The 25,205-nt window shown below is 30.9% G+C and overlaps 1 protein-coding gene across 1 annotated transcript in view; it reads right to left on the bottom strand.

Annotated features, from left to right (window-relative positions):
• Nucleotides 1-25,205, bottom strand: part of LOC118199532 (zinc finger CCCH domain-containing protein 15) — a 76,758-nt gene that overhangs the window by 36,640 nt on the left and 14,913 nt on the right. Inside the window, exons 3-6 of the mRNA XM_035371422.2 lie at nucleotides 18,668-18,769; nucleotides 18,408-18,513; nucleotides 14,571-14,717; nucleotides 2,660-2,751 (exon numbers count right to left, since the gene is read on the bottom strand). Coding sequence (XP_035227313.2) covers nucleotides 2,660-2,751; nucleotides 14,571-14,717; nucleotides 18,408-18,513; nucleotides 18,668-18,769 — 447 coding nt within the window. The remainder of the gene's footprint in view (nucleotides 1-2,659; nucleotides 2,752-14,570; nucleotides 14,718-18,407; nucleotides 18,514-18,667; nucleotides 18,770-25,205) is intronic.

Raw genomic sequence — 25,205 nt, forward strand, 5'->3', positions numbered from 1 at the left:
CTGCAACTAGACAAATGTCAGTTCCTGACTTCTTTTCGAGATGTCCAAGAAGTCAGAGGAGGAGGATTTAATAGAACTATTTGACTGTAACTGAACTATTTTATCGAATGCAATCTAGTAGCTAAGAGAACAACTTGCAATCAGTTGACCTACAGCTACAATGAGGACAGGTTCTTCGTTATTATGTCTCCGTAATTCTAATATGATTTTAAATGTTAATTCTACTAAATGTTAGATGTTTTGTTTCAATCTATGTTCTGTTCTGATGTACATTTTCTTTGTAACTGTTCCTGTGCTCTGTTAGTAAATACTTATATAGCTAGCCAGCATCTGTGTTCATAGAAGAACAGTTACAAATTCATATTACATACTTATAAATAAAATTAAAAGCATACTCACAATGTAGAATATTTGTAAACCCTGGACAATAAATTGATTACCATTGCACATTTTACATCCCTAAGAATAAAACAGCAAATAATGAAAAGTTTTAAATGCCTTCCCTAAACAGATATAATTATGAAATTTATTTTCTTATTTTATATTCAGAGAAGTATATGGTCCAGGTATTATTTTAAGGCAGTGTAGAATTTTATATGTCTAACATTTTAATATTTGTATTTTTTCCTATTTCAATTAACTAGTTTGAAGATTTTTATGGCCATTAATTTATAAATAAAAACTTTAAAAATTATACAATACTAGAGGCCAGTTGCCTTTATTAAGGAATGGAGTCTTCTATGTGTAACTGTATTTAAACATCTCACAGCCATCAGCAAGATGTAATGGTGATTTGAATTCTAGAGGATTTGCCCATTTCTGTCAAAGTTTATTTTATCGTTGTACTGAATTTTGTTATGTATTAAGTTCTAAATTCCATTTTACATTGCTTTACAATTAAAAAAATGTGAATATTTTATAAATAATTAATTCAAATTTCATGAATCTGTAAAAGAAAATTTTGGTCTTATATTGACAACAATTTTTATGGAAGATTTTCAAGCTCAGGACTGCGAAATATTGATTTAGATTGATATTCAAGCAAAGATTTTAAAGGACTGTGAATTCTTCCAGGTATTGTTTGAAAAATTCGCACATTTTTACAGTATTTTCACAGAAAAATTGACTTGAAGACTTTTAAATTTCAATAGAATTTTCAATTTGAATTTATTGTTAAAAATGATGTCTACAAGATTTTATTTTAAAAAATGATTTAGATCAAAATTCTGTGATTCCCCCCCCACCACCACCACCATAATTGTATTTTCCTTTGTTTCGCTACTGCTTTAATGCTTTTTTTCTAAAAAGACTTTTCTATCACCAAGCCTTTATCTTTTTGAAGGGGATGCAAGATGAAAAATATGTAAATCAAAATTTAATTTAAACTAACCCCTATTCTCTTTAATTCTCCTTCTCTGTTCTCAAAATCGTAATAATTTCTCTGGATTGCACTATTTCTAGATCATTCCATTTTGTATGGCCTGCACAGCGCTGATAACATAATAATTAGGAACTGAAACTTTTAACTCTAACTCAAACCTTTTTCTTCATGTGCTTCCATATTGAATAACTACGCACTTTAGCATCGGTCTGTGCAGTGCTTGTAAGCAAGCTTGCTGCGCTCGCTTCCTATTGCAATAATATCAAAAATGTAAATGTTATTGAATAGGCACAACTAGAGTGTCAAGTGAACTGTAGCCACAAATGTCAGTTGCAAATAAAAATGGAATTAAAACTGACTTGACTGCCAAATTGTGTATACATCACAAAGTCAACATTATTAGCATACTACACAATCAGAATTCTTCCTCTTCAATATGGATCTAGGATATATCCTATATAGCTACTATGCATCAATGCTGCTCCGACTTTTCCTTCCTATTATTACATATATATACATATGTAAGAAAACTAAAGAATATGTAAAAGATTAAATTAGCAACATAAATTTCCTTTCTCAAATCTAAAAATAGTAACCTCTCTTTGCACTGGGTCATTTCCAGAAAAATCTAATTCTAATGATGTAAATAGAACTGAAACCCAAAATTTAACCAATCGCAGTTTAGCTGTACTTTGTGCACCTATCTTGTATAAATAGTTAATAACTGCGTAGTTTCTCTCTCTTTCACCTCTTTGCCTGCATGCTGACAGCTTGTAGCTCAGCCTCTGCTAGATATTCGCCATTATATAAAATGTAACTGCATATCTAAAAGTATGGGGTGCATTCAGCATCCCTAGTCTTGTACAGTTATGTATTAAGAAATTTGTCATTCAAAAATAAATGATGTTTAGCTATCAAGCTGGTCGTGCTTCTACAAATACCATGCGATCATCCACCAAGCCGTAATCTACGCAGGAGTTTTCCGGCCATGACTAAAAGTGAATTGTTTTCATTTTCCGCCAAAATGTACGATTATTACACACACATATATATATATGAACATATTATTACACACACATATATATATGAACATAAAATGAAACACAAAAGAAGCTATTTCTACTAATTGGAAATAAATATATCATATGGGAAACAAATAAGTAAAGAAACCTCACAATATTTTAAGTCATGTTTTAAATTAGAAGAGAAAAATCTAACTAATTAGCTTAGGACCTGGTAACAAGCAGAAAGTAAAAAACAAGGAAAATTCAAACTTACTATATCTGTTTTAGGCATTTTACGATCAGTTTCACCATGCTTTTTCTCTACCACCTCTTTTAATTTTGCTTCATCCCAATTTTCCATTAAATCTAAAAAAGAACAAGAAACAAGAGGTACAATATCTCTAAATCTTTGTAAACACTTTAGCAACAAATCCAAATCAATGAAGTACAACTTCATCATTATTACAACTGAATAGCAAACAGTAGCATAATGTTGATCTGCTAAAAAAAAAACAATTATGTTTATTTACAATTATGTTTTACTATTAAGCATATTATACATAAATGGCAAATTATGGTTTACAAAAACTTGATGGCTATCTGCCTAGGAAAGATTGAAGGATTTTTTAAGAGAAACTAGTTTAAATTTATGTTAATACAAGGGATGCATGGATAATTACTACACACTGCGATAAACTACAGATGTTTCACAAGTTCAAGCACATATACAATTTCGTGTAGGAAAGGGATTTCAAGTCTGGACAATGCACATAGCAACTAACTTTTCATGAGCCATCCTTAACCCTTTACCGGTTTGACCCGTATTTTCTCGTTCTTTTATGCAGGTCTCTTAATGCTTCATTACAGATTATTGTTAGTTTAAATGTACCCTCGAAAAGGATCGTCCCTTGTTTTTGAAATAGCAAAAAAAAAAAAAATACGCCAAAAATGACTAGCCCATATTTTTTTACGTCTTCCAACCCCCATTGCCTAAGGGGACAAGGGTCCACACACCCCTGACGACAATGGGTAATGGCTGTCATTAGCGCGGGAAGAAGTCTTCTTGATGTTTTGAGATAAAGGCTTTACACTAACTCTAAGGAAACAAATTTATTACCAGTGAATGTATATATAAAAGGAATTAAGAATTTCCATTTTAGAACAATTATTGAATAAAATCAACAAGTTTTTACAAAATAAACTTTTATTTATGATTCATAAAATTATTAATGAATTAAAATGAGAAAAATAATGTATTATATAATTTATTGGGAACACGTGATTAAATAATTCTCTTTAAAAAAATTTCTACAAATTTATATCACAAATAATAAAAAAACGTACAGCTCTCTTGATAAATTTATAAATCTTATACTTTTGACAATGCGATTCGATTATTTGATTTTGTTATTTAAGAATCTATTATTCTTCTTATAAAACTGTACAGGAATTTTTCAAAGGGGCTCTTATTCCCATTAATCTGTACAACAAATTATTTTTCTCCTTCTGGTTCAGTCTTTTACTTCCCAAATTCCTCTTACCTCATAAAAGTATAAAGTTTTAAAAATTCGCCCAAAATCAGAAATTATATTAACTTTATGCAAATTCGAAAAATTTCAAAAGCGATGCAAACTTAAAATCTGTGAGATTTTTAGTTTATTCTTTAAATGGAAATATGCACAAAAAATTTTTTCAACATTAAATTTTAAGACCTCTAAATCGAATTTTATAAAACTCAGTTTACCACGCCGTATTTCCACCCGTAAATGGTGTGAATACAAAATTTTAACTCGGTAGCTTATCGAGAAACAGTCTAAATATCGATGACGAGCTTCTGATTATAGCGAAAAACACCATGATTGAAATGCATAAATTTTTTTAACTTGCCGACTCTTAGATATTATATTTTTAAACATTTTGGAAAGTTTGGTAAATGTTGATATCAAGTAACCCTCATTTTTATAACATTCTTGGTATTATAAAGCATGTATGTGACATTTATATGTGATTCCCAACAGTTATGTTCATTTATCAAAGTGGCTGTTTTTGCGACAAACATAATTATATATTGTGATGCTCATTCTATATCCTCCACTATCTATGATACTCATTATCAATATTTAATTATGTTCTATATCTATACAGAAATATTGGTAAGACTGAGAGAGGGGAAAAATGGAAGTTATGAAAACTAAAAGCTGAGTATATAATTACAGATCTCACTAATAAATGCTTTACAAATACAACTCTTCATATTTCAGCAGAAGTTTTTGAAAATGCATTTATATAGATTGTTTTAGAAATCGACAAAATTTCATGCCAATTTAAAATTTTTTTCTTCCCCTAATTTTCAGTTGCTTATGAACGTATTAAAAAAGCTTTCCCACTCAAAATATTAACTATTTTAAAATATTCGTAATCGCACTTGATTTGATGTTTACAGTTTTTTCCCTGCGATTTCTCTAAAAAGAAAGAATTATAATTATATTTAATAAAGAAAATTTAATGGATTTGGAATCTGCGCAAGAGGACTGAAACTATCATGGAGGGAATTTCTAAGGGGAACTAAATCTCATCCACACTGAACGTAGAAAAACCCTGGAAAACTTTCATAGAACAAGCGTGTTCATCAGGATTTGAAACCATGTCGAATTACCAACATTCAGCGGTTTTAGCGATTGGCCACTGGAACCCCTACAGCCCAGTTGAAAAATCTTGTTTAGGAAACTTTCATCTTGATTTAGAGTGATAGGTGCAGTAGTTTGAAGGCTAGGTTTATTTGCAAAACACATGAGCAGCAAAACACATGAGGACTATCTGCTTTTAAGGAGAAAGATGCCTTCATAGAGGACTTTCTAACGAATAGCTCATACTCATGTTATACATGGAAAAATACCATACAGCCATTGCATTCATTCGTCTGAGTTTGAATCCAAATCGAACAACTAATATTTAGTGGTTTTATCGGCCACTGATATGGCTGTAATATAACCAGACTTATTATTATGTATTATTAGATATGTATTACCAGACTGTATGGCATCTAAATTAAAAAATTTTAAAAAAAAACTCTTCTGAGGAAATCTTAAACCCAAGTTAAGTTTTTTTTTAATGCTAATGAGTAATATATGAATTATGAAAGAGTTCACATCATTTGTGTTATTTTCAGATTGTTAGTTAAAATTAGTGTGGTTTCAATCAACGATTATTTAAATCTGCTACAAGAAAAAAAAAAAAAAAATACATGAAAATTTTCCTTTAAAATATCAGGAATTATTGAAAAAAAACTTCTGTAATTTATAAATGAGGAAACATATTTAACCAGATTTTATATGTGTGAAAAAAAATAATGAATTATGATCTCCTCTAGTTGAGATCTTTGTAATTATATTTCTAATTCCAAAATCAAAGTGAGAAATCTAGTCACTGAAGCAATACAACACTATCAATTCTTGAAGCTTCTATTTTCAGAGACAGAATAGATCAGCTGCATGGAATTTTCATGATTTTTCTCTATATGTAAACCTAAATGCATGTAAGCTTTCCTTAGAAAGTTGCCGGAAGTGGGATATTTCTATCTTAGAAGATAGATATCGCGTGCTTTAGTAAAGTTACCAAATCTAAATACAGGTTTGACGGTAATATGTTTGGGGCCCTATTCTAAAAATTAAAAGTAGCAAAAAAACACTCTACATCGTCCCATTTTACTTACTCTTATACTTTTATCTAAGAATTATATATTGCATCCATAAAACTTCCTCTAAATTAATGTTATTTGGATTTGCAAACCATTTTATACTAAAATAAAATACATCTTCCCAGATGGTCGCTTTTACTCACTGGGAGTCGATGCTTCTTGAAGATGCCAATTCATGAGTGAAAAATTATTTTATTGCTTTTCCGGTTTCCCCTAATCGTTTACACAAAGGCCAAACTTTCAAGAGAAAACAGCCTATCTATTGGTGTTAATTCGTCAGTAAAGAGATACAGCACTGAACGGAGGAAAGTACTTTTTTTTTTTTTTTTAGAAATCTTGACTTTTCTTTTCCCTCAAAATTCAAGCAATATGAAATCTATTAGAAAAGATATACTCTCTAAGGTATAATGTTGAATGATCTAAAATTCACTTAGCTCAAAAACAAGTTTTTCTAATACTTGCGCGAAGTAAGATAATAATTTATTTACTAAAGAAATATTGATTATATTATCTCCTAATATAAATTTACTAGAAGTATCAAAAAAGAGGGAACCCATATGTACGAAGTTTAATTCCGAAAATTGTGTTTTAAAGTAACTTGAACGTAAATTAAGTAAAAAACATTTTATGGGGTTGTTTCACCTATCAACATACTGTAATGGAAAAGCGATACCAGAAAAAGTAAATTTGAAAAATTTGTGAAAGGCGGAATAATAGGCGGACCTTGGATTTTTTTCGAAGCAAGAAATGTGAAAATTCAGCAGTGCTGTCATTATTCTTCTACCAACAAAGGTCTTCCAAATTCTAATTGGAAGAACATCCATTTGTAGCAAGTTAGGGAGAATGGCATAATTCATTATTTTTTCCCTCTTATAGGGCAAAAGAGAAGCACAAGACTCTATCGGCCTAATTCATGTGTTCATGAATTATCGTCTATCACGGTTCCATACATTCAGTTTTTCTGAGGAGAAAATACAAAAAATCCTCTATGCTCTCGCACAGATACGAACTGCAGACCTTCCGACTGCTAGTCTGATCTACTATCACTTACATCACAAGAGCCCTCAAAAAAGAATGAGATACTTCCTTATAATATATACGGATATACAAACTGATGATTCTAAAATTTTATTATCATAAAACTGGAAAAAATTCAGGATTTAATTCATTTTTATACATTTTAAAAGAAATTCAATTTTTCAGAAAGTTATAATAAAATATTTATTAGAATGTCAAATTTAAGTATTTCAATTATTTATACATATATAAAGGATAAACTTTATATTTATAAAGAAGAATTGTTAATAATATCCCTCTGATTTTAGAAAGAAATTTATTTCAAGTGATATTTTTAGCTTAAAAGTAACAGGAGCAAAACTATGCTAAAACAAAAGCCACACATATCGTAATTATCTCCTTTAAATTAATGATATCTATACTGTTGACAAATTGTTACTTGACATGCCTACTACAATATTTACACATAATTGATCCTTTCTAGACTAATACAGCACAGCATATTTCTATGGAATGATTTGCTATAATTCCTAATTTAAGTTTCACATACTTTCATATTTAGGGAGTTAATTACATAGCACTGAAGATTACTCAATGTATCATAAAAGATATGCTATTGGATTTATGTTTAAAATGACTAAATTTAAATGTTATATGCTCATATGTACACATACTCCAGAAACCTGACACATTTCGAAATTTCTGATAAATCAAAACTACTGGAATATTTCACCAGAAAGCAGTTTTTTAAATTTTGGTAAATTTCGTGCGATTTTGACATAAATTAGCCTGATCAACAAAAAAGGAAAGCTCATGAGGCCCATTAGAACACAAATGATTAAGGTCATTGAACCACAGTAGTTAAACCTGGCTCCGAATACTGATGAACGAGCTAACTGTACGGATCTTTTCGTGATTTTTTTAGCTAAATGAAAGAAACAAACAAAATTCGGATGCACGAATCGAACGCGAACCGGTTTCCTATAAATCCTACCTGTAGGCATTTTATCTTTCAGGTTGAGAGGCTTTGTCTGCTTTGCATTTATTCATTGAAATCAAACAGTAAACAACGTCTCCTAATAATGACAAAAACCTAACATCGGGGAAAGAAAGAGGTGATAAGCAGTTCTTAAGCGAAAGGCTCTTTGTAAGTGTAAAGATCCTACCTGTGGCAGCCGAATGCTGGTAGTTTAACTGGTATTCGATCCCAGGCAAAAATGTTGAGCGTATGTTTTGTTTTCGTGGTTTTCCACCTGTGGAATGCGAATACGAATCAGTTTTCCTACGAAAATCCTTCACGAAAGCATTCCTCACCTTATGCAAATAGCCCTCATCTACTCTGCCATATTCTAATAGCATAACCTTTTCTACAAGACAGAAGAATCTCTTTTTAATGTACGACTCCTAATGGTGTCAAAAGCTACAGTTCTCTTTTTTCCCTCTCTTCAATGCAAAAAATATACATCAATCAATCGATGTTACTTAACATAAAATCTACGTGAATTCGTATTTTTTTCATTATTTATTTACGTGTTGGAGAGTTTTCATATTCGTGAACTGAAACTTGACACCGACAATAAGCTTTTCTCTATTATAAGCGCAGAATGTTTTCATATCAACTTTCTCTGGAACGTTCAAAATTTAATATTTCGTGAATGTTATGGAAAGAAGTTTGCATGTAACATTAAACATGCTGCATGTAACATTAAAACATAGTCTCTAGTTTCTGTCACTAAGTTTACTGTCACTAATTTTTCAAACAGAAATATAATTTATAATGTACATTAAAGTTGTATATTAACTTATAGTAGCAGGGAAAGAAACTCGAAAATCATTTCATTCAAATGTTTTGAAAATTTCATTCAAATTTATACAGCAACTGACACTGATATATTTACCCAATGGCATTAAAAGTTAATTAAAAGCTAATTAAAAGTTGTTAATAATATACATTTTTTTTTGTAACAAAAAAGCTTGCTTAAAACTGAATAATTATAACATTATAGAATATTAAATTTTTAGTTAAAATTTTAAGTTTATGAATTAAAACTGCGATAAGTCATTAAATTTTCATAGACAAATACCTCAGCAATCCTTGTGAAAGTTAAAACGCAGTTCTAATTTAGAACTTAAAAATTTAAAGGTTGTATTAATAAATTTGACATTTGTGAAATTTTTAACAATTATTCAACCTGAATGACAATATTATGCATTTCTTTAGAAGCAATTAGACATGAATCAAAGGCTGAATGATTTTAAGATGAAGCATTGTTATTAATAACCAATAAATAAAACAAAAATGCACATAATTTGACGTTATTGACATCCAACTTGGATGGAACTATAATCATATAATAGACTTCTGTATTCATAAATGTGGTTATAAGAAGCATGACATGAAAATTAAATATTATTGTAAGGTTCCATAGAAACATTTATTGCTTTATATTGTAATATCTAGATTAATAGGAAAGGTTATCTTGCTGAAACATCATAGAAACTCTAATCCTTAATTTTTGCTTCATACAAACACCTCAGTCATAGAATAAGTCAGGGACACGGGGTAACGTTTTTATAGAACACAAGCTGAAGGCTTTATGGTTCATCCCTGCCCCAAATTACCCGAGGGGAAAATTAGGAGGATTTAAGCTTTCAATTTGCTTCAGTTTTACAACTCTCTCATCTTGAGTGCTTAACAGATGGAAAACGAATAGGGGAAAGAAATGTTTTTGCTGGAGGCAAAACCATTTTGAGACACACTGAGTCTTGTAGGAATTTTGGGTAAACTGCAGAATCACACATTGCTTGACGTGTTTTTAAGAATTGCACATACTCGGTATCCATGTACACATCGACCTATTTTCACTTTAAAAAAAAAAATGGCACTGAGCACACCCTTGACTTTATCTATGTACACATCGACCTATTTTAACTTAAAAAGTAAAAGAAAAATTGACAAAAATCCAATTGTTTTTACCCTTGTAAAAAGTGGCAAACAAATAAGTGGGCGATTCTGCATTTTTTCAAAGAAAAAGCATCATTCATTATAGAAAATTATGTTTGAACAAATAACGAGATGAAATTATGCTTTAGCAATAACTCGGTAGTGAAATAGCGATGTGGGCATCCATTCAGTTATGTTTAACAATTTTTATATAAATTATAATAATGATCTGAAATAGTTATTTACTCTTATGCTTCCATTCAGTCTTGTTTAGCCTTTTTATCTAAATTATAATAATAAAAAAGTATTATATGAAATTAACCTTTCATCTAAATTAAAACAATAATCTTAGATAGTTACTTACTATTATACTTCCTTTCTTGCGTTAGGGTTGCCGCAATTATTTTTAGCAGCACTGGCATTAACAATAGTTTGGCGACTTTTGACGGCCCTCAAAACCGAATAGTACCCTTATTTTTATTTCCTACTAAATACAGCATCCATTTCTATCACTCCTTTTAAAAACATCATTTATGGCAAATTTTGTTGTCTGAATGGAGCCACGAACACGGAAGAACCACGAAACTGCCATCCAGAGAGATTGTTCGCCTCTTGCAAAAATCTATAAGCGGCTATTGACCTTGAACAAAACTTAAATCACATAAATTAACGAGTGTTAGAGAAAAAATTCAATCAGGATGTTGGGGTTTTAATTTCTAAATTTAATAATTAAAAATACTTTGCTTCTTTGCATACCACCAGTGGTATGCGTACCACCGGTTGAGAACCCCTGGTTGATTTCATATTTACGGCCACCTAAAAAACAAATTACAATTTTTTTTAATTAAAAACGGCTATTGACTAAAAAACGATTTTTTTTTTTTTTTTTAATTTTCTATTACAATACATTAAAGCATCTCTTATTTTGTTTTCATTTTGCATGGCACCTGAACTTGATACCTATGGAAATACATAGAACTAATTACACAAACTAAATCAGCTTTTGTGCATGACTAATTTTCATTACTTAATCTGATCAGGTTCAATAAACTGTACTAGATTGTATTGATTCATATTTCACAAATTTTAGTTCTGAAGCGCATATTCCCTGCTGCATACTGGTCACAAAAAAATGGGATATTTTCATGCCAGTTTCCTTATACAGGAATGCCAACCAAATGTCTTTTTCCCCCCCTGCAAATTCACATACAGACATTCTGTACTTCCTTTATATTTTCTTTCGTAGATATTTACAGGGTTCGTAGCCACATTTTAGTTAAAAAAATAAGCACCTATAAGCACTTTTCAAACACATTTTAAGGAAAAAAATAAGTACCTAATTACATTATAGACAACTGCATAACCTTAAAAGAAATATTAGACTTGTAATTTAAAATATGAGAAATCCAAAATACGAGAGAGAATGAGCATTACTCAACCATAGAAAACAATTACATTCTTTTTTTTTTTTAATTTTAAATAACAATTCAATTTACAGAACTAGTTTACAACGAGAGAAAAAAAACTATGCAGAACTAAATTATACTACAAGAGTTAATAATGATTTCCCTCATATTTTAAAATGAATTTGTCCACATAGTGATAGTTTTACATCTTACTAACAACAAATCATTGTAAACTATTTGCAAAATTTACATCTAACCTTTTCTTTCTAATTGCTGAATTTTATGCCAGCCTGATACAAAAACCAACAATTCACAGTGAAGGAAATACAAACTGACATCCAGTCTATGAATTTGCTAAGTCAGCTGCACATTTAGCTTTTCCAATTATTTATGGATGATTTGAGGCCTAAAAAGTAGCAGAAACAATAATAAGAAAGTATAGGGAAGCAATAATGAAAGTATCTTGTTAGATATTGCAATGTTAACACTATTGTGCTATATTGTAATGTTAATACAATCAAAAGTCGTTAATTCGGACACCCATAATCCGGAATGATCTATAATCCGGACCTCAAAGCTACAAACTTTCTGCACATGCGTCGCGTTGATGCATGCGCGTAAGGCCTTTATGGCTGCGAATATGCGTGTGTGCGCAAAATACGTTTACGAATGCGCGTTTAATGTATAACAGACGGTATAAGCTAAGCTAAAATTATCTAATTCAGTTAATGTTGCAGATTGCATTGTTCCTTAATCTTCGAATTGGATTCGGCTTATTATTTTTTGCAGACTGTTACAGCAATTTTATAAAAGTAAGCTTGAACTTTCGATTATGTCAAATAGAATTTCTGATATACATTTACTAATATGTAAAGGATCTACAAAGTGAAAGTATGTTTCGAAGTGCACTACACAAAAAGTGAAATTGCTGCAAAAAATGGATAAAGGCATATCCTTTGTTTATCTAAACTTTAATGTTTGTTTATCTAAACTTTGTTTATCTTTAATGCTGCGGTGTGCAATGAAATGGAAGTTGATCTGTCAGCACTATCTTTATCTTCAGGGCAGATGTTTTTATATTATTTGGCTTATAATTCCTTACTAAATGTAGTATTTTATCTCGATGTATTCCATCTTTGATATGATTTAAATCAATTTCCTCGTCATTATAATTCGCTTCCGATAGCGAAGAAAGTGACAGAGGTTATTGAAAACGAAAAAATTTCGATTGACAAATTAGTCGGTATTCTCGACACAGCAATTATAGGACTTGAACAGCAGAACTTTGTAACTGAACAAGAAATTATGTCTGTTTATAGAATTAAAGAGAATGAATTGTCACATAAAAAACGAAGCAACTTAAACAACTTACATTGAAAGAAATGTTTAATAAAGTGAATAAATAAATATTAAGCTTTTTTTTTTTTTTTTTTTGTAAATTTTGATACCCTTTAGATCATAATTGTTCTTTATTTCATAAATCACGGTTTCATATTTTTAATTTTATAATTTCTGCATGCCATCTTACCAGATTTAAACTGATGATCTATAATCCGGAATCGCTGAAGTCCCGACGAGTCCGAATTAACGAGTCTTTCCATGCGCATGCGTAAAGCATACATTATGCATAGTTGAAGTTAGAAAATTGCAACCAGAAAACTATTTGATGTGTACTCGTGATATTTATAATGACAAGGAATTTGATTTAAATCATATCAAAGACGGAATACATCGAGATGAAATACTACATTTAGTAAGGAATTATAAGCTGAATAAAATAAAAACATCTGCCCTGAAGATAAGGATAGTGCTGACAGATCAACTTCCAGTTCATTGCGTGCCGCGTCGCCCCCTTCCCCCCAGAGAGCAGCGTGAAATTGATAAACAGATTTCGGAATGGTTAGAGAAACAAAGGATATGGCTTTATCCATTTTTTGCAGCAATTCCACTTTTTGTTTGATGGACATCGAAACATAATTTTGCTTTGTAGATCCTTTACATATTAGTAAATATATATCGGAACTTCTATTTGACATAATCGAAAGTTCAAGCTTACTTTTATAAAATTGCTCTAATAGTGTGCAAAAAATAATAAGCCGGATTCAATTCGAAGATTAAGGAACAACACAATCTGCAACATTAACTGAAATAGATAATTTTAGCTTAGCTTATACTGTCCATTATACATTAAACGCGCATGCATAAACGTATTATGCACATGCGCACGTGCATATGCCATATGCGCATGCATGAGCGCATTATGCATTGACGCATGCGCAGAAAGTTTGTCTCTTTGAGGTCCGGATTATAGATCTTTCCGGATTAACGACTTTTGACTGTACTATACTGTAATGGTAATAATAATATCTTATTAGTATTGTACTTTAATAGTACTTATTAATATGTTGGTTTTTTTAAAGAAATAATATTGTGATACTTACTTGTAGTTTATCTAAGATGACGTTTCATTTGTTATGGTCTTACCATAACCACATCCGTTGAAAATTAAATTATTCACATGATTTTCTCCTCTTGATTTTGAGATGAAAAAATGAGTAAAAATGTAGGGAATACATGATCACAGACACATATATATATTGTGAAGACTGACATGTTTATCATCCTGTTTTTCATGTTCCATACTTTTACAGATTTTTAATACATAATAACACTTTAGAGAATAAAAAGTATGTTTTCATATGAAGCATTCTCAGCCCTCCTTGTTTCCATAAAGTTTATTAGATATACTAGTTCTATTTACATACTCAAAAAGGTATTAAACTATCATTTTCCCACCCAAAATGCCTATTTAAGGTTTGGGAATGTATTCCATCTGAAAGTTTAATAATAACATGTAGGCGTAAAAACCACAAGAATGTTCAGTGTAGCATGCAACATTTTACACAAAATGACTATACTAAAATTTAAAAGAGAAATGGATGAAAAAGCGAAACCTTCAATTCAAAATTTCTTAGAGCATTTTTTCAATGAAATAAGCTTTAATTCAGCAATATTAAGACACTCGAGAGCAGACTTAATAAAAAAAATTAAAGCAGTAACTGTGTTTGATAAATATTTCACATATTGAAATATAAAAAAAAATAAATAAATAAATTTATACCCTCTTCATTGTCCCTCATGTCAACATACACATTCCGTTTCTCACTCTTCCTTTCTATGCTAAGATCATGAGAAAACTTGCATTTGTCACCTTTTGTACACTGGCCTTGCTTGTAAAATGCACATAGTACTGACTTCGGATCCGCACCTGAAATGAAAAATTATTAATTCATATTTATCATTAAATGAATGTCAAATCAGTTATGTTTCATATATAAGTATCAGCAAAATGCTCCAACAGTCTATCATACTCATGACATACTTCTGAAAAAATGGCTAATTCTGAATACATAACAAGATTACTTCTTTAAACCAAAACAATTACACTGGTTAGTCATTCAATCATATTTTAAAGTTTTTCACCAATAGCAATAATGTAAAAATATAATACAGAATACACACAAATTTTAAGATATTAAATTAATTCGTTTTAAAGGGTACAATATCTAGCTGGTGTTCAATATCTAGCTTATAATTAAAGGAGAAATAATGGAACTACTCTTATATGCACCCTCAGGTCGTCAAACATTTTTGGCGAGAAACACCATGGTGCCATATTACTATCAAATTATGTCTACATTTCCGAAATTATTTTTGTCTACATTTTGAACTTTAATGTCTCCAAAAACACATTTTTCGCACATGCAAAACTACTTTTTCAACACACAATTTAAACTAAAAATCCGAAACAAAAACAAAAAATTTAGATAGCAAAAACTTAAAGTTTCTAATTATCAAAAATATTTGATAAGAATCCATGTACACAGCAATATGCTTTAACTTAAAAAAATATCTACGAATTCCACAATCTAGTCAGCGAAGGAATCTACGAAGCACTTGCCATAATAAATTCTTTTTTGGACAGCAGAACGTAGCTTTAACATGCCGCCACGTACTCTCTATGGTATTTATATGACAGCCAAACACACTATCCAGAAAATTCATACTATGGTTCACAAATAAATGTTCAAAACCTTCTTTTCCTAAATCCTTGTAAGATTTCCATCCATCCGAAAAAATAGTTGTACAAGGCTCAATCCACCCTTTAATACACTGCATCAGCGTTTCCTTACTTCTATCATGCACAGCCACTAAAAATAATCTCCCTGACCCTCTTGCAAACACGTCTCTCATTACAACATAGGCCATTTCAAAACATGCACCACACAAACCAACGAGCAATTAAACCACTCCAGCAAAAGAGTTTTCAATGTCAAAAGGGTTGCCATACAACATGCAATCGTGCCTTATATGCGCCCTAAGATCACCAAATGTGGCGCAGAACACATAGCTCCACATTTGGTGATCTTAGGGCACATATAAGAGTAGAGCCGAAATAACTACCATATTTGACGGCATATAAGACGCACTTTTTTTCCTAAATTTGGTCTCGAAAAAGTTACCTGCGTCTTATACGTGAAGAACACAGGTTAACTTTCAATACTGAATGCTATTTTTAACCCGGATAAAGGTCTAGACACACATAACTTTTTCTACATCTGCCATAATTATTTTGCGCATGCGTGAAATATCTGTCACCAAAAAGCACCAAAGCTCGAAGCTGATGTCGAAGTTCGAACAGATTCGACGGTCACATTACATCTATGGAACCTTTCCTTCTTTACATAGACATTCTTTGACTTAGCCAACACACGTGTCGGTCAAAACTACCGCCGTTTTTCATATTCAAAAGAAAAACTCATTCGAAAAAAAAAAAAACTTCCAACGGGTGTAATTGTTGATGTTCATCCAAAAGGCTGGATAGACGAAGCTAGAATGAAACTGTGGTTACAGAAGTATGGTCCGGGCGACCTGGTGGACTCTTAAGAAAACCCTCTCTTTGGGTTTTGGATCAGTTTAGCACCCATAGAACTGAAACCATAAAGAATAAAGTGAGAGGATTAAAAACCCAGATAGCTGTCATTCCTGGTGGACTGACTAGCCAATTGCAGCCTTTAGATGTATCGGTGAATAAGCCATTTAAGGAAAAAGTGCGAGAATGATGGAACAAGTGGATAGGAGAGCCACATCACGCCCTCACACTCTCAGGTAGAATGAAGCGGCCCTCTATTTCACAAGTGTGCGAGTGGGTAAAAAGATCTTGGGAGGACGTAAAGGCTGAAGTAATTGTTAAGTCCTTTAAGAAGTGCGTAATCAGTAATGCTCTTGACGGAACAGAAGACGATGCATTATTCGAAGAAGGTGATACTAGCGATGACGGAAACAGTAGTGATGATGATATTCTCATTTTCGATGATGATGATAGTGAAAAGGATTTTTATGGTTTTGAAAGTGATTAAAGTCTAATTTCATGATAGGCAACGTTTTCCTTGAATCTGTGTTTTTTGTTGTTTCTGCTTTATTTTGTATTATGTTTGATTGCTTGCCTTTTATTCATTTATTCATTATTGAAATTTACATATCATGTTCAAAATAGCTTGCTGTTTGTTAATTTTCCTTAATAAAAATATGTTTGGTAATTGCATTCAATGATTGTTTATTTGGCTTTTACGAAACGTGAGAACTAAAGGAAACCACATTTTAAATTATTGTGGTACCGCGCTCTCACGCCTACTATTAGAACTTTTTTCCCTTGTGTGTGGCCTTCTAAATAAGGGTGCGTCTTATATGGCGTCAAGTATGGTACTCTATTTACTACACATTACAATTATTTAATAAGCTATAAAGTGTTCCTAAGACTAAATAAACATAAGAGCTTCTCTTCACACAAGCAAAATTTATTTTATATATAGTCAGTCAATTATTTTTATTAACTTAATATACTATATTTTTGTGTGTGCAAGCTGCATCCTTAATTTTTATCTCTAATTTTAAAAAAAAGAAAAAATTCGTTAATAACCATTAACAGACTATTACCTATAATCCCCCCCTTCCCTGTGAAGATGTGAAAGCAGCTGAAATGAAAATAGTACTTAGCACACACCAAGACAAAATTATTATTATCAGTCAAAAAGAACATGTTTCTGTGTATTTAGCACCCCCTCCAGCACGACTGGAAGCAATGCCAGAGTTCTGACTAGGTCAATATCTAGACAACCTTGACTTCTGGGAAAAAATCAACAGTATTTACAGCGACGAGAATCATCGTTTATTCAGTGGTAGGTTTAGACCCAGCAAGGACTATATGGTACTGTTTTGTCTGTTTCTTGGTTGTGGGAGATGCTACAGATTTTGATTTCAAAGGTTGTCCTTGGGGGTTTGGCTCCTCTTGGTCAACACTGGGGTACAGTTAATGTCAACCTTTGTGCTTTGTCGGTGGATAGCTGTCCACCACTGACTTGAGATTCAAAACCCAGTGAAACAAAAATTGTCCCCCTGGATTCACCAAGGAGGGGTTCGGGTGGTTAACTGTGCAAGGCTGCCTCCAGCAAAGCCAGGTCTGGGTGCCCCTTCCTCCTAATGCACTGCACTGTGTTTAGCACCTCTTATTCACTGTCACTATCAATATTACTAGAGTAATTACCAAAAATTTAATAACAAAGTAAAAATAAAGTGGAACCATAATTACTCTTTTTTTATTTAATTATCAATGTAATAATCTTCATATGCTTCTTCCACTTGCTTGTGTCCTGCAACATGTCACCTACGTCCTCTCTTTTGCTAATCGCTATGCTGTCAATATGTTAAAAATCTGAACCTGAAGAGTGCTTTAGTATGTTTATGCATTCTTATCTATAACTGACTTTAAGAAAACTCATTTGCAGATCATAAACAAATCAGCAGTGATCTGTTATTAATATTAATTTTAAAAAATACATAAAATACTTGAAAACACTATGACATACATGCATAGTGAAACAGTCTATAACATACATACCCTTCTCCACTTTCTGCTGGGTGACAGGTCTAAATAAAGTTTTCAACTCATCTATTTCCTTTTTTTTCTCATCTTTCTTTTTTTCAGGGCCTTTTAATAATTCAGCCTAAAATTTAATGTACATTTATTGTCAAAATCATAGAAATATTCAAACCCATAAAAAATTAACTTTCATATTATACATAAAACTCTAGAAAATCTACCAATATGAGAAACTGAATTTTACTTTAATTACCAAAACAATTATTAAGACTAAATACCTTTCTAGCACTCTGATTTCCAACTTTAACTTGGTGCTGTACTTGTTGAATGAACTTTTGAGTTTTTGCACCTTTTTTGTTTTTTAATCCAAATGTTTTATCCTAGAAAAAATACAAATCAGAAATCAAAATATGATTCATAATCTTTTTTAAATAAAATTTAAAAGTTTTCTATAAGATTCAAAGCCAAATGCCATCATTAGGAACTATATAAAAATTGAAATTTTAAGTATTAAAAATGCTGACATAACTAAAACATACAGAGTTTTGGAAGATTTATTATTTTAAATCTGGGCAACTTAAAAAGATTTAATTCTAAAATCTATGTACAATTATTTAAAAAAAAAAAGTCAATACTTTTAAAAAGAATGAAAATAGTTATTCTTTTAATTCTAATACATTTGTCTCCCAAAGGTTTTCTATGACAAAGATATGACAGATAAAAAAATATAATAATAATAAATACACTTTTTTCCTCTGTATATTTGACTAAGGAAAGGAAAATTTAAGACAGGATAAGTATAATTTATCCGAGAAAATAAAATCAAAACAGTTACATAATCATTGTGAAGTTGTAGAACTTGGAAACCTTTGAAAAGTAAGAATTTAAAAAAATAGTCCAATCACGTATAAAAGTAAAAAAAAAAAATTAAAGCCAAAATTAAAAAAAAAAAAAAAAAAAAGCCAAAATATATATATATATATTTTTTTTTAATTTTAAAAAATGTGCAAACATGTAAAAGATTTAATTCTCGAACTAATCTACATTTTCATTTAAATTCAGAAGCATAAGCAAATCAAGTGCAAAACCAATCCATGAAAATAAATTCACTAATTTAGCAAATTAAAATTAATACAAACAATTTTTTTTTTTAAAATGCATAAGTGAATGACTGTTGAGTAGGCAGGAGACAGACTTATCAAGGGGAAGTTGCCTCCAAACCTAACTCTCCAATCATTCAATTTGTGTTTCGTCATTCATGCAGGCAAGGGTAAGTGAAGAATGTCCAAAAAGAAATACCAATAAAGTGGTACCCTTAGGAATTAGCAATTAAGAATTAAAGTTCTAAAAGGAAAATACTAATGAAGTCTTTTGAGAAACAAGCAAGTAAAGTCAAGTATTAAATTTAACTTTTTTTAAAAAAATTAATTTTTTATAAAAAATAAAAAATAATCTAGAAACCAATGTATTTTAGAAACCCTTGTCTACAGAAACCTCCCCGACACGAATATGCATATCAATAAAAAGAAACTAAAAAAGAACTAGACATAATCCATATAAACCAATAAGAAACAAAAAGAACTAATTTACAATTTTTAAAAAACAAATATGTACTTAAAAATATAATTTCATATTTAAAAAATACTTAAATACTACTTAAAAAATACTTAAAGCAAGTAAATAGTAAGTTTTAATTCTAACTTACCTATTATATGAGTGTTGGGGTCTGCAAAAGTGTTTTTAAAGAGAAGTAAGTTATTTCTTCAAATTAATTATATAGATGGCGCTTAGTAGGTAAAGTTGAGTGTCAAGCTGCTATCTTTGTTATATTAAAATTTTTTGCAAACATTAATATTAAAATATATAAATCTAGAAAAAATTAAATTAAAAATCCTAAAGGTATGTAATTATCAATTATTTAGGGAGTTAAGTAGCTGAGCCAATCAAGAGATGTAAGTGTTTGAAGTAAAATAAAGTTAAGTGGTATTGTGAATTAAAAAATGTAAACTGTTTGTAATGTGAAATGTGTGTTCTGTTGAAAAATTGTGTAAATATTGTAAATAACGTTAAGTGAAAAATTTTTTGTGTGAAAATTGCAAATAATTAAAGTAATTAAGTAAAACTGAAATGTTTTAAAATTTAAATTTTAAAGTAAAATTTAAAATGTCTAAAAATTTTCCAAAATTTTTTGAAAACGAAGTCCTTAAAAAACCTCTATAAAATTCCCAGAAATTTCTTGAGGAAGTTAATTAAAAGTTATATTTAATGAAAGAAAATATTAAAAGTTTAATGAACTTGATTTCAATTGGTATATAAAAACTTAACTAAATACTGGCTAAAGTATGGAAAATTAGAAGATTAAAATCTTCACTCAATTCGGGCTGTAATTGAGACTTTTGAAAAGAGTTGGCCCTTTATTAGTAAAAGGAAAGAGTCCAGTATTGATTAAATATACATATTTACAATACAAATTTACAAGATAATTTCTTTACTCTTCTATATCCTTCATTACCCTCCAGCTAAGGTTTAAGGTAATGTTATCATATTAAAAAGGGCCAAAAAATTATAAAGTAAAGTCAATGCCTGCCTTTTTAATATATAAATTAATAAATTTTGGTGGTACTTGGTTATCAACTTGAACATTAATTAGCTTTATTATTTCTTCCTTTAAATCGTCTATTTCAGTACATATATATTTTATTCTGATTATTTGACTATGAAACGTGTTTTCTATTACTTTTCTAGAGATATTAGAGTTCCAATTAATTAGTTTAACAGTATGAAAATGGAAATTCCTTCTTTTATCAAATAATTTAATTTTGCTGTGTTTATAATTTTAATGCATTTTGTAAAGTAAACAAGAAAAAGTATAAAAAATGTTTATAAGTACCAAAATTTGAATAAAATTTTATATATATATATATATATTCCACATTCCCATCTCATTTGAAACTATAAAATTTCTCCCTCAGTTGAAAAACCCTGTTCCAGAAGGATGTACAATGTCTTAAGAGTATGGAACACTTAAAAAATACTCTCAAAAGGTTGGTAGGGAAAGAAGGGTGGAGAACCCTCTCATTTGTACTCTCGGGTTATTCTCATCAAATTTGGGGTTTCTCATGAGTAAAATTCGATTGCTCTCTGTGGTGTACTCTAAGCAGCTAATGAGACATAATTATTAATGGATTTTGGCCATTTATAATTAATGCATCAAGTTACAAGTATCTAGCCATTTGAAGCTACTTATATTCTCAGAGATTTATTACTGGTTTAAAACTAAATAAATGTTTTTTTCTGGTGTTCATCATAATTATTTCTATGATGCCCTAATTTATTTCAGTTTATACGATAAACCAGAAATACCAGTCTTAACCCATTACGAGTCACGAGTAGATAATCTCTAAACACTAACTTTTGAAAGAAGGATAGCAATACAACCTTCTCACAAGAGTTAAAACCTAGATATCTGTTGACTAGTGTTAGAATAAAAAGTAAACCCACTCATAATTTATAAGACAGATATAATATTTTATTTGATATTTCAGAAAACCCTTTTTTTATCAGTTCAAAGAAATAATATTTCAATTTTGCATTCCCCCCTTTCCATATAATATGAAAATCAAAAATTGTTGCCAGTTGATGAGACCTAACCTTCTCATTTATTTTACATAAAATATAAAACTGTCTTGCTCAAAAACTCACACAGTGAATCTTAAATTAAAGAGATTATTAAAAACTTTATTGTTACTATGTGCGTGTGTATAGAGAGAGAGAGAGATGTATGTATACTTAAGCTTCAAAAAATAAGCAATAATGCTAAAAGAAAAGGTATGAATGTAAAGAGGGAAACTAAAACATACAATTTACATACGAGGTAAAAATTGCATTGCTAAATGCAAATAGGCAACCAAAATTAACATAAAACACAGTCCTGCAATCACATCACATAAAAAGAGGCATGCTAGACCTATGCATCAGCTCGCAGGCAGCAAAATTTCCATGTGATCCGAGAGAGCCAAAGTGGAATGCATGAGCCGAAGACACCATCTGCATGATCAGATGCATTGCAGGGCTGTCGGGATGTTGCAAGCTGGTGTAAGATAATCAACATTTGCAAGAAAGTTGGATGTGCATAGTAGTGTCATCAGTAGGCAGTGGAATCGTTAGCAAAGGGATCAAAACCCCTGTAGAAGACATAGGTCTGAATGCTGGAGTATTATAACAGCAGATGATCGCTTCTTGTTGCTATGGGCTTTTGAAATTATTGTACTTTTTTCTTGTTCTTATTTTTAACAATTAACATTTGATGAATAATCTTTTGCTGACCTTTCTTGATGATTTTACAAGATGCTTGGAATTCTTTGCCATTTTGGTTTTCACACAGAACTTTATTTCATAACTATTTACAACAAAAATGTTTACATTAGAACGTTCATCATTTTCTTTTGTTGCCACTACATTTTTATCAAAATCCGCTATGTGGTAAAAAAATATATATATATATATATATATAACGACCACAAAAATAAAAAGGCCGTGCACTCTCGTGATTAGTTACATAAACTGTAACATCCTCCCCCTCGATGAACTCTTGAGTTCATCAAAGGACTGGATTCTTAAACATTAATGTTTTCAATGTTCTACAACTTTAAATGTTCATAGACACAGTGTTCACAATTCACTATGTTCAGTTCAAAGAGTTCAAGTTATTTCTAACGGGCACAGTAACTGCACAGAATGACAAAGATGATTAGCTAAACAGATAGTGCAAGCCCTTATTTTTCCATCTCACCCTGGATAACAGTCCTGTACAAATCCCATCTTCCATAATAATCTTGGTAGTTTTTCTTCATGTACTAGAACTACAGATCTCTTCAAAAGATCTTTTATGGCAATACCTCTCTGAATTTGCTTTACATTTCTAATTTCAAGTAAGTATTCCCTTTTTCAAAAACCTTCTAATAACCTTAGCCAGTATTTATATTGCCTTTTTTAATTTTCTTTAGTTGAATCGGGTTCAAGAAATTTGCCAGATGGTAAACACGTCAGTTTTCGTCCAACTAGAAAATGAGCTGATGTCAGTGGTTCTGGTTCTCCGGTTTCACAATAAACATAAGTAAGCGGACGTGAATTCAACAGCGCTTCAATTTCAATTAAAACTGTTTCCAGCTCTTCAAATTTAAGTGAAGCCTTCATGAGTATTTTCTTCAAACAAGACTTGATAGATCTAACAAGATTTTCCCAGAAACCGCCCCACATTGAATTTCCACTCAATACCTTTATTACCAAAATAATTTTGAACTTCTGTGTCCTTGATGGTATTCCATAGCTTTTGTAAATCCTTGTCTGCTCTTTTGAAGGTTTTTGCATCGTCTGAATATATCACTTGACATACTCCTCTTCTTGAAATAAATTTTCTAAAGGACAGAAGAAAATTTTTTGCCATTTGGCTACACTAGTTCCAGATACACAGCTCTTGCCACAGCATATGTATACAGAGCAACATAAGCCTTCCCAGTTTCATCCTTTTGTACTCATAGGACCAGTGAAATCAAGTCCTACAACTTTGAAGGGATTTGCTTATGTTATTCTTTTGGATGGTAAAGAAGCGATATCCTGACTTAGTGGCTTAGCTTTAAATCTGTAGCAAATCACACACTTGTTAATATTACTCTTTACACGCTGTCAACCCTTTAGTATCCAAAATTTTTCTCTAACTTGAGTTAAAGTTTCAGCTACACCAGCGTGTCCTTGTGTTTCGTGACAATCGTTAATGATATGATCTGTCAAATGAGACATCTCAGGTAATATTGCTGGGTATATTTGATTATAGCTTAATCAGCATTTTGAAGCCTTCCACCTACTCCATTTGTATCAAGTATTCCATTTGAATCGACAAATAGATTTAATGTAAATATTTTCAAACTATTTATGCTTTGTTTCATCTTTAATTTCCTTATTTCTTCTCTAAAATTTTCTTCCTGAGTTTTCTTGATCCAGAAATTCTCTGCTTCAGTCATATTTTCAGACTTGATAGGTCCAACTCTTCTTAGTTTTGTGTTTTTCATATTATTGATAAATCTGAAAACATAAGATGTTATTCTATATACCTTCTTCATGTCACTGAAGTTCTCGATAGGAATGACAGGTTTGCTGTTTTCACCATTACAGTTTGGGCCATACACCACCACAGTTCATTTTTTGAAAGTGTTCCTACCTTCTGTTCTGTCATCAATAAGTCCGAAGCATTCTCATGGCTGGGACAATAATTTCACCAATCTGGATCAGTTTTGTATAGAGAAGGAATAATATGAATCCTTCATATGCCATTTTTAGAAGTTAATATGTGTAAAAATTGTACTTGAAAAGGAATATATTAGCCTTCTATTTCAATGCCAAAACAGCATCTATCCTTTAACAGTTTTTTTTTTAAATATATTTTTATACATTACGGAAATTTACCTTTGTAATTGTAAAATTTATTTTAGAAACACTAAAATATATTATGAACTTCTCTTTTTTAGGTTTTATTACGTAATGATAATATTTAGCATAATCATAATCAGATATTAATCAGAGGTAGATCTAAAATAATTAAAATTATATACATTCTCCTTTTGTGGCCCACCAGCGGCCGAGCGGTAAAGTCGCTGAACACTGGTAGTTCGGTCCGAGGTTCGAATCCCGCGAACGGGCTGGCTGCATGGGTGTTTTCGTGGTTTTCCCCATGTGTAACGTGTATACGAGCCAGTTTCCCTTAGAAAGTCCTCCACGAAAGGCATCCCTCCTCTTAGGCAGATAGCCATAGTGTGCTTT

The sequence above is a fragment of the Stegodyphus dumicola genome, chromosome 2, assembly GCF_044657685.1.
Source record: "Stegodyphus dumicola isolate Sdum_Otavi_A_Nest chromosome 2, ASM4465768v1".
Taxonomy (NCBI): Eukaryota; Metazoa; Arthropoda; class Arachnida; order Araneae; family Eresidae; genus Stegodyphus; species Stegodyphus dumicola.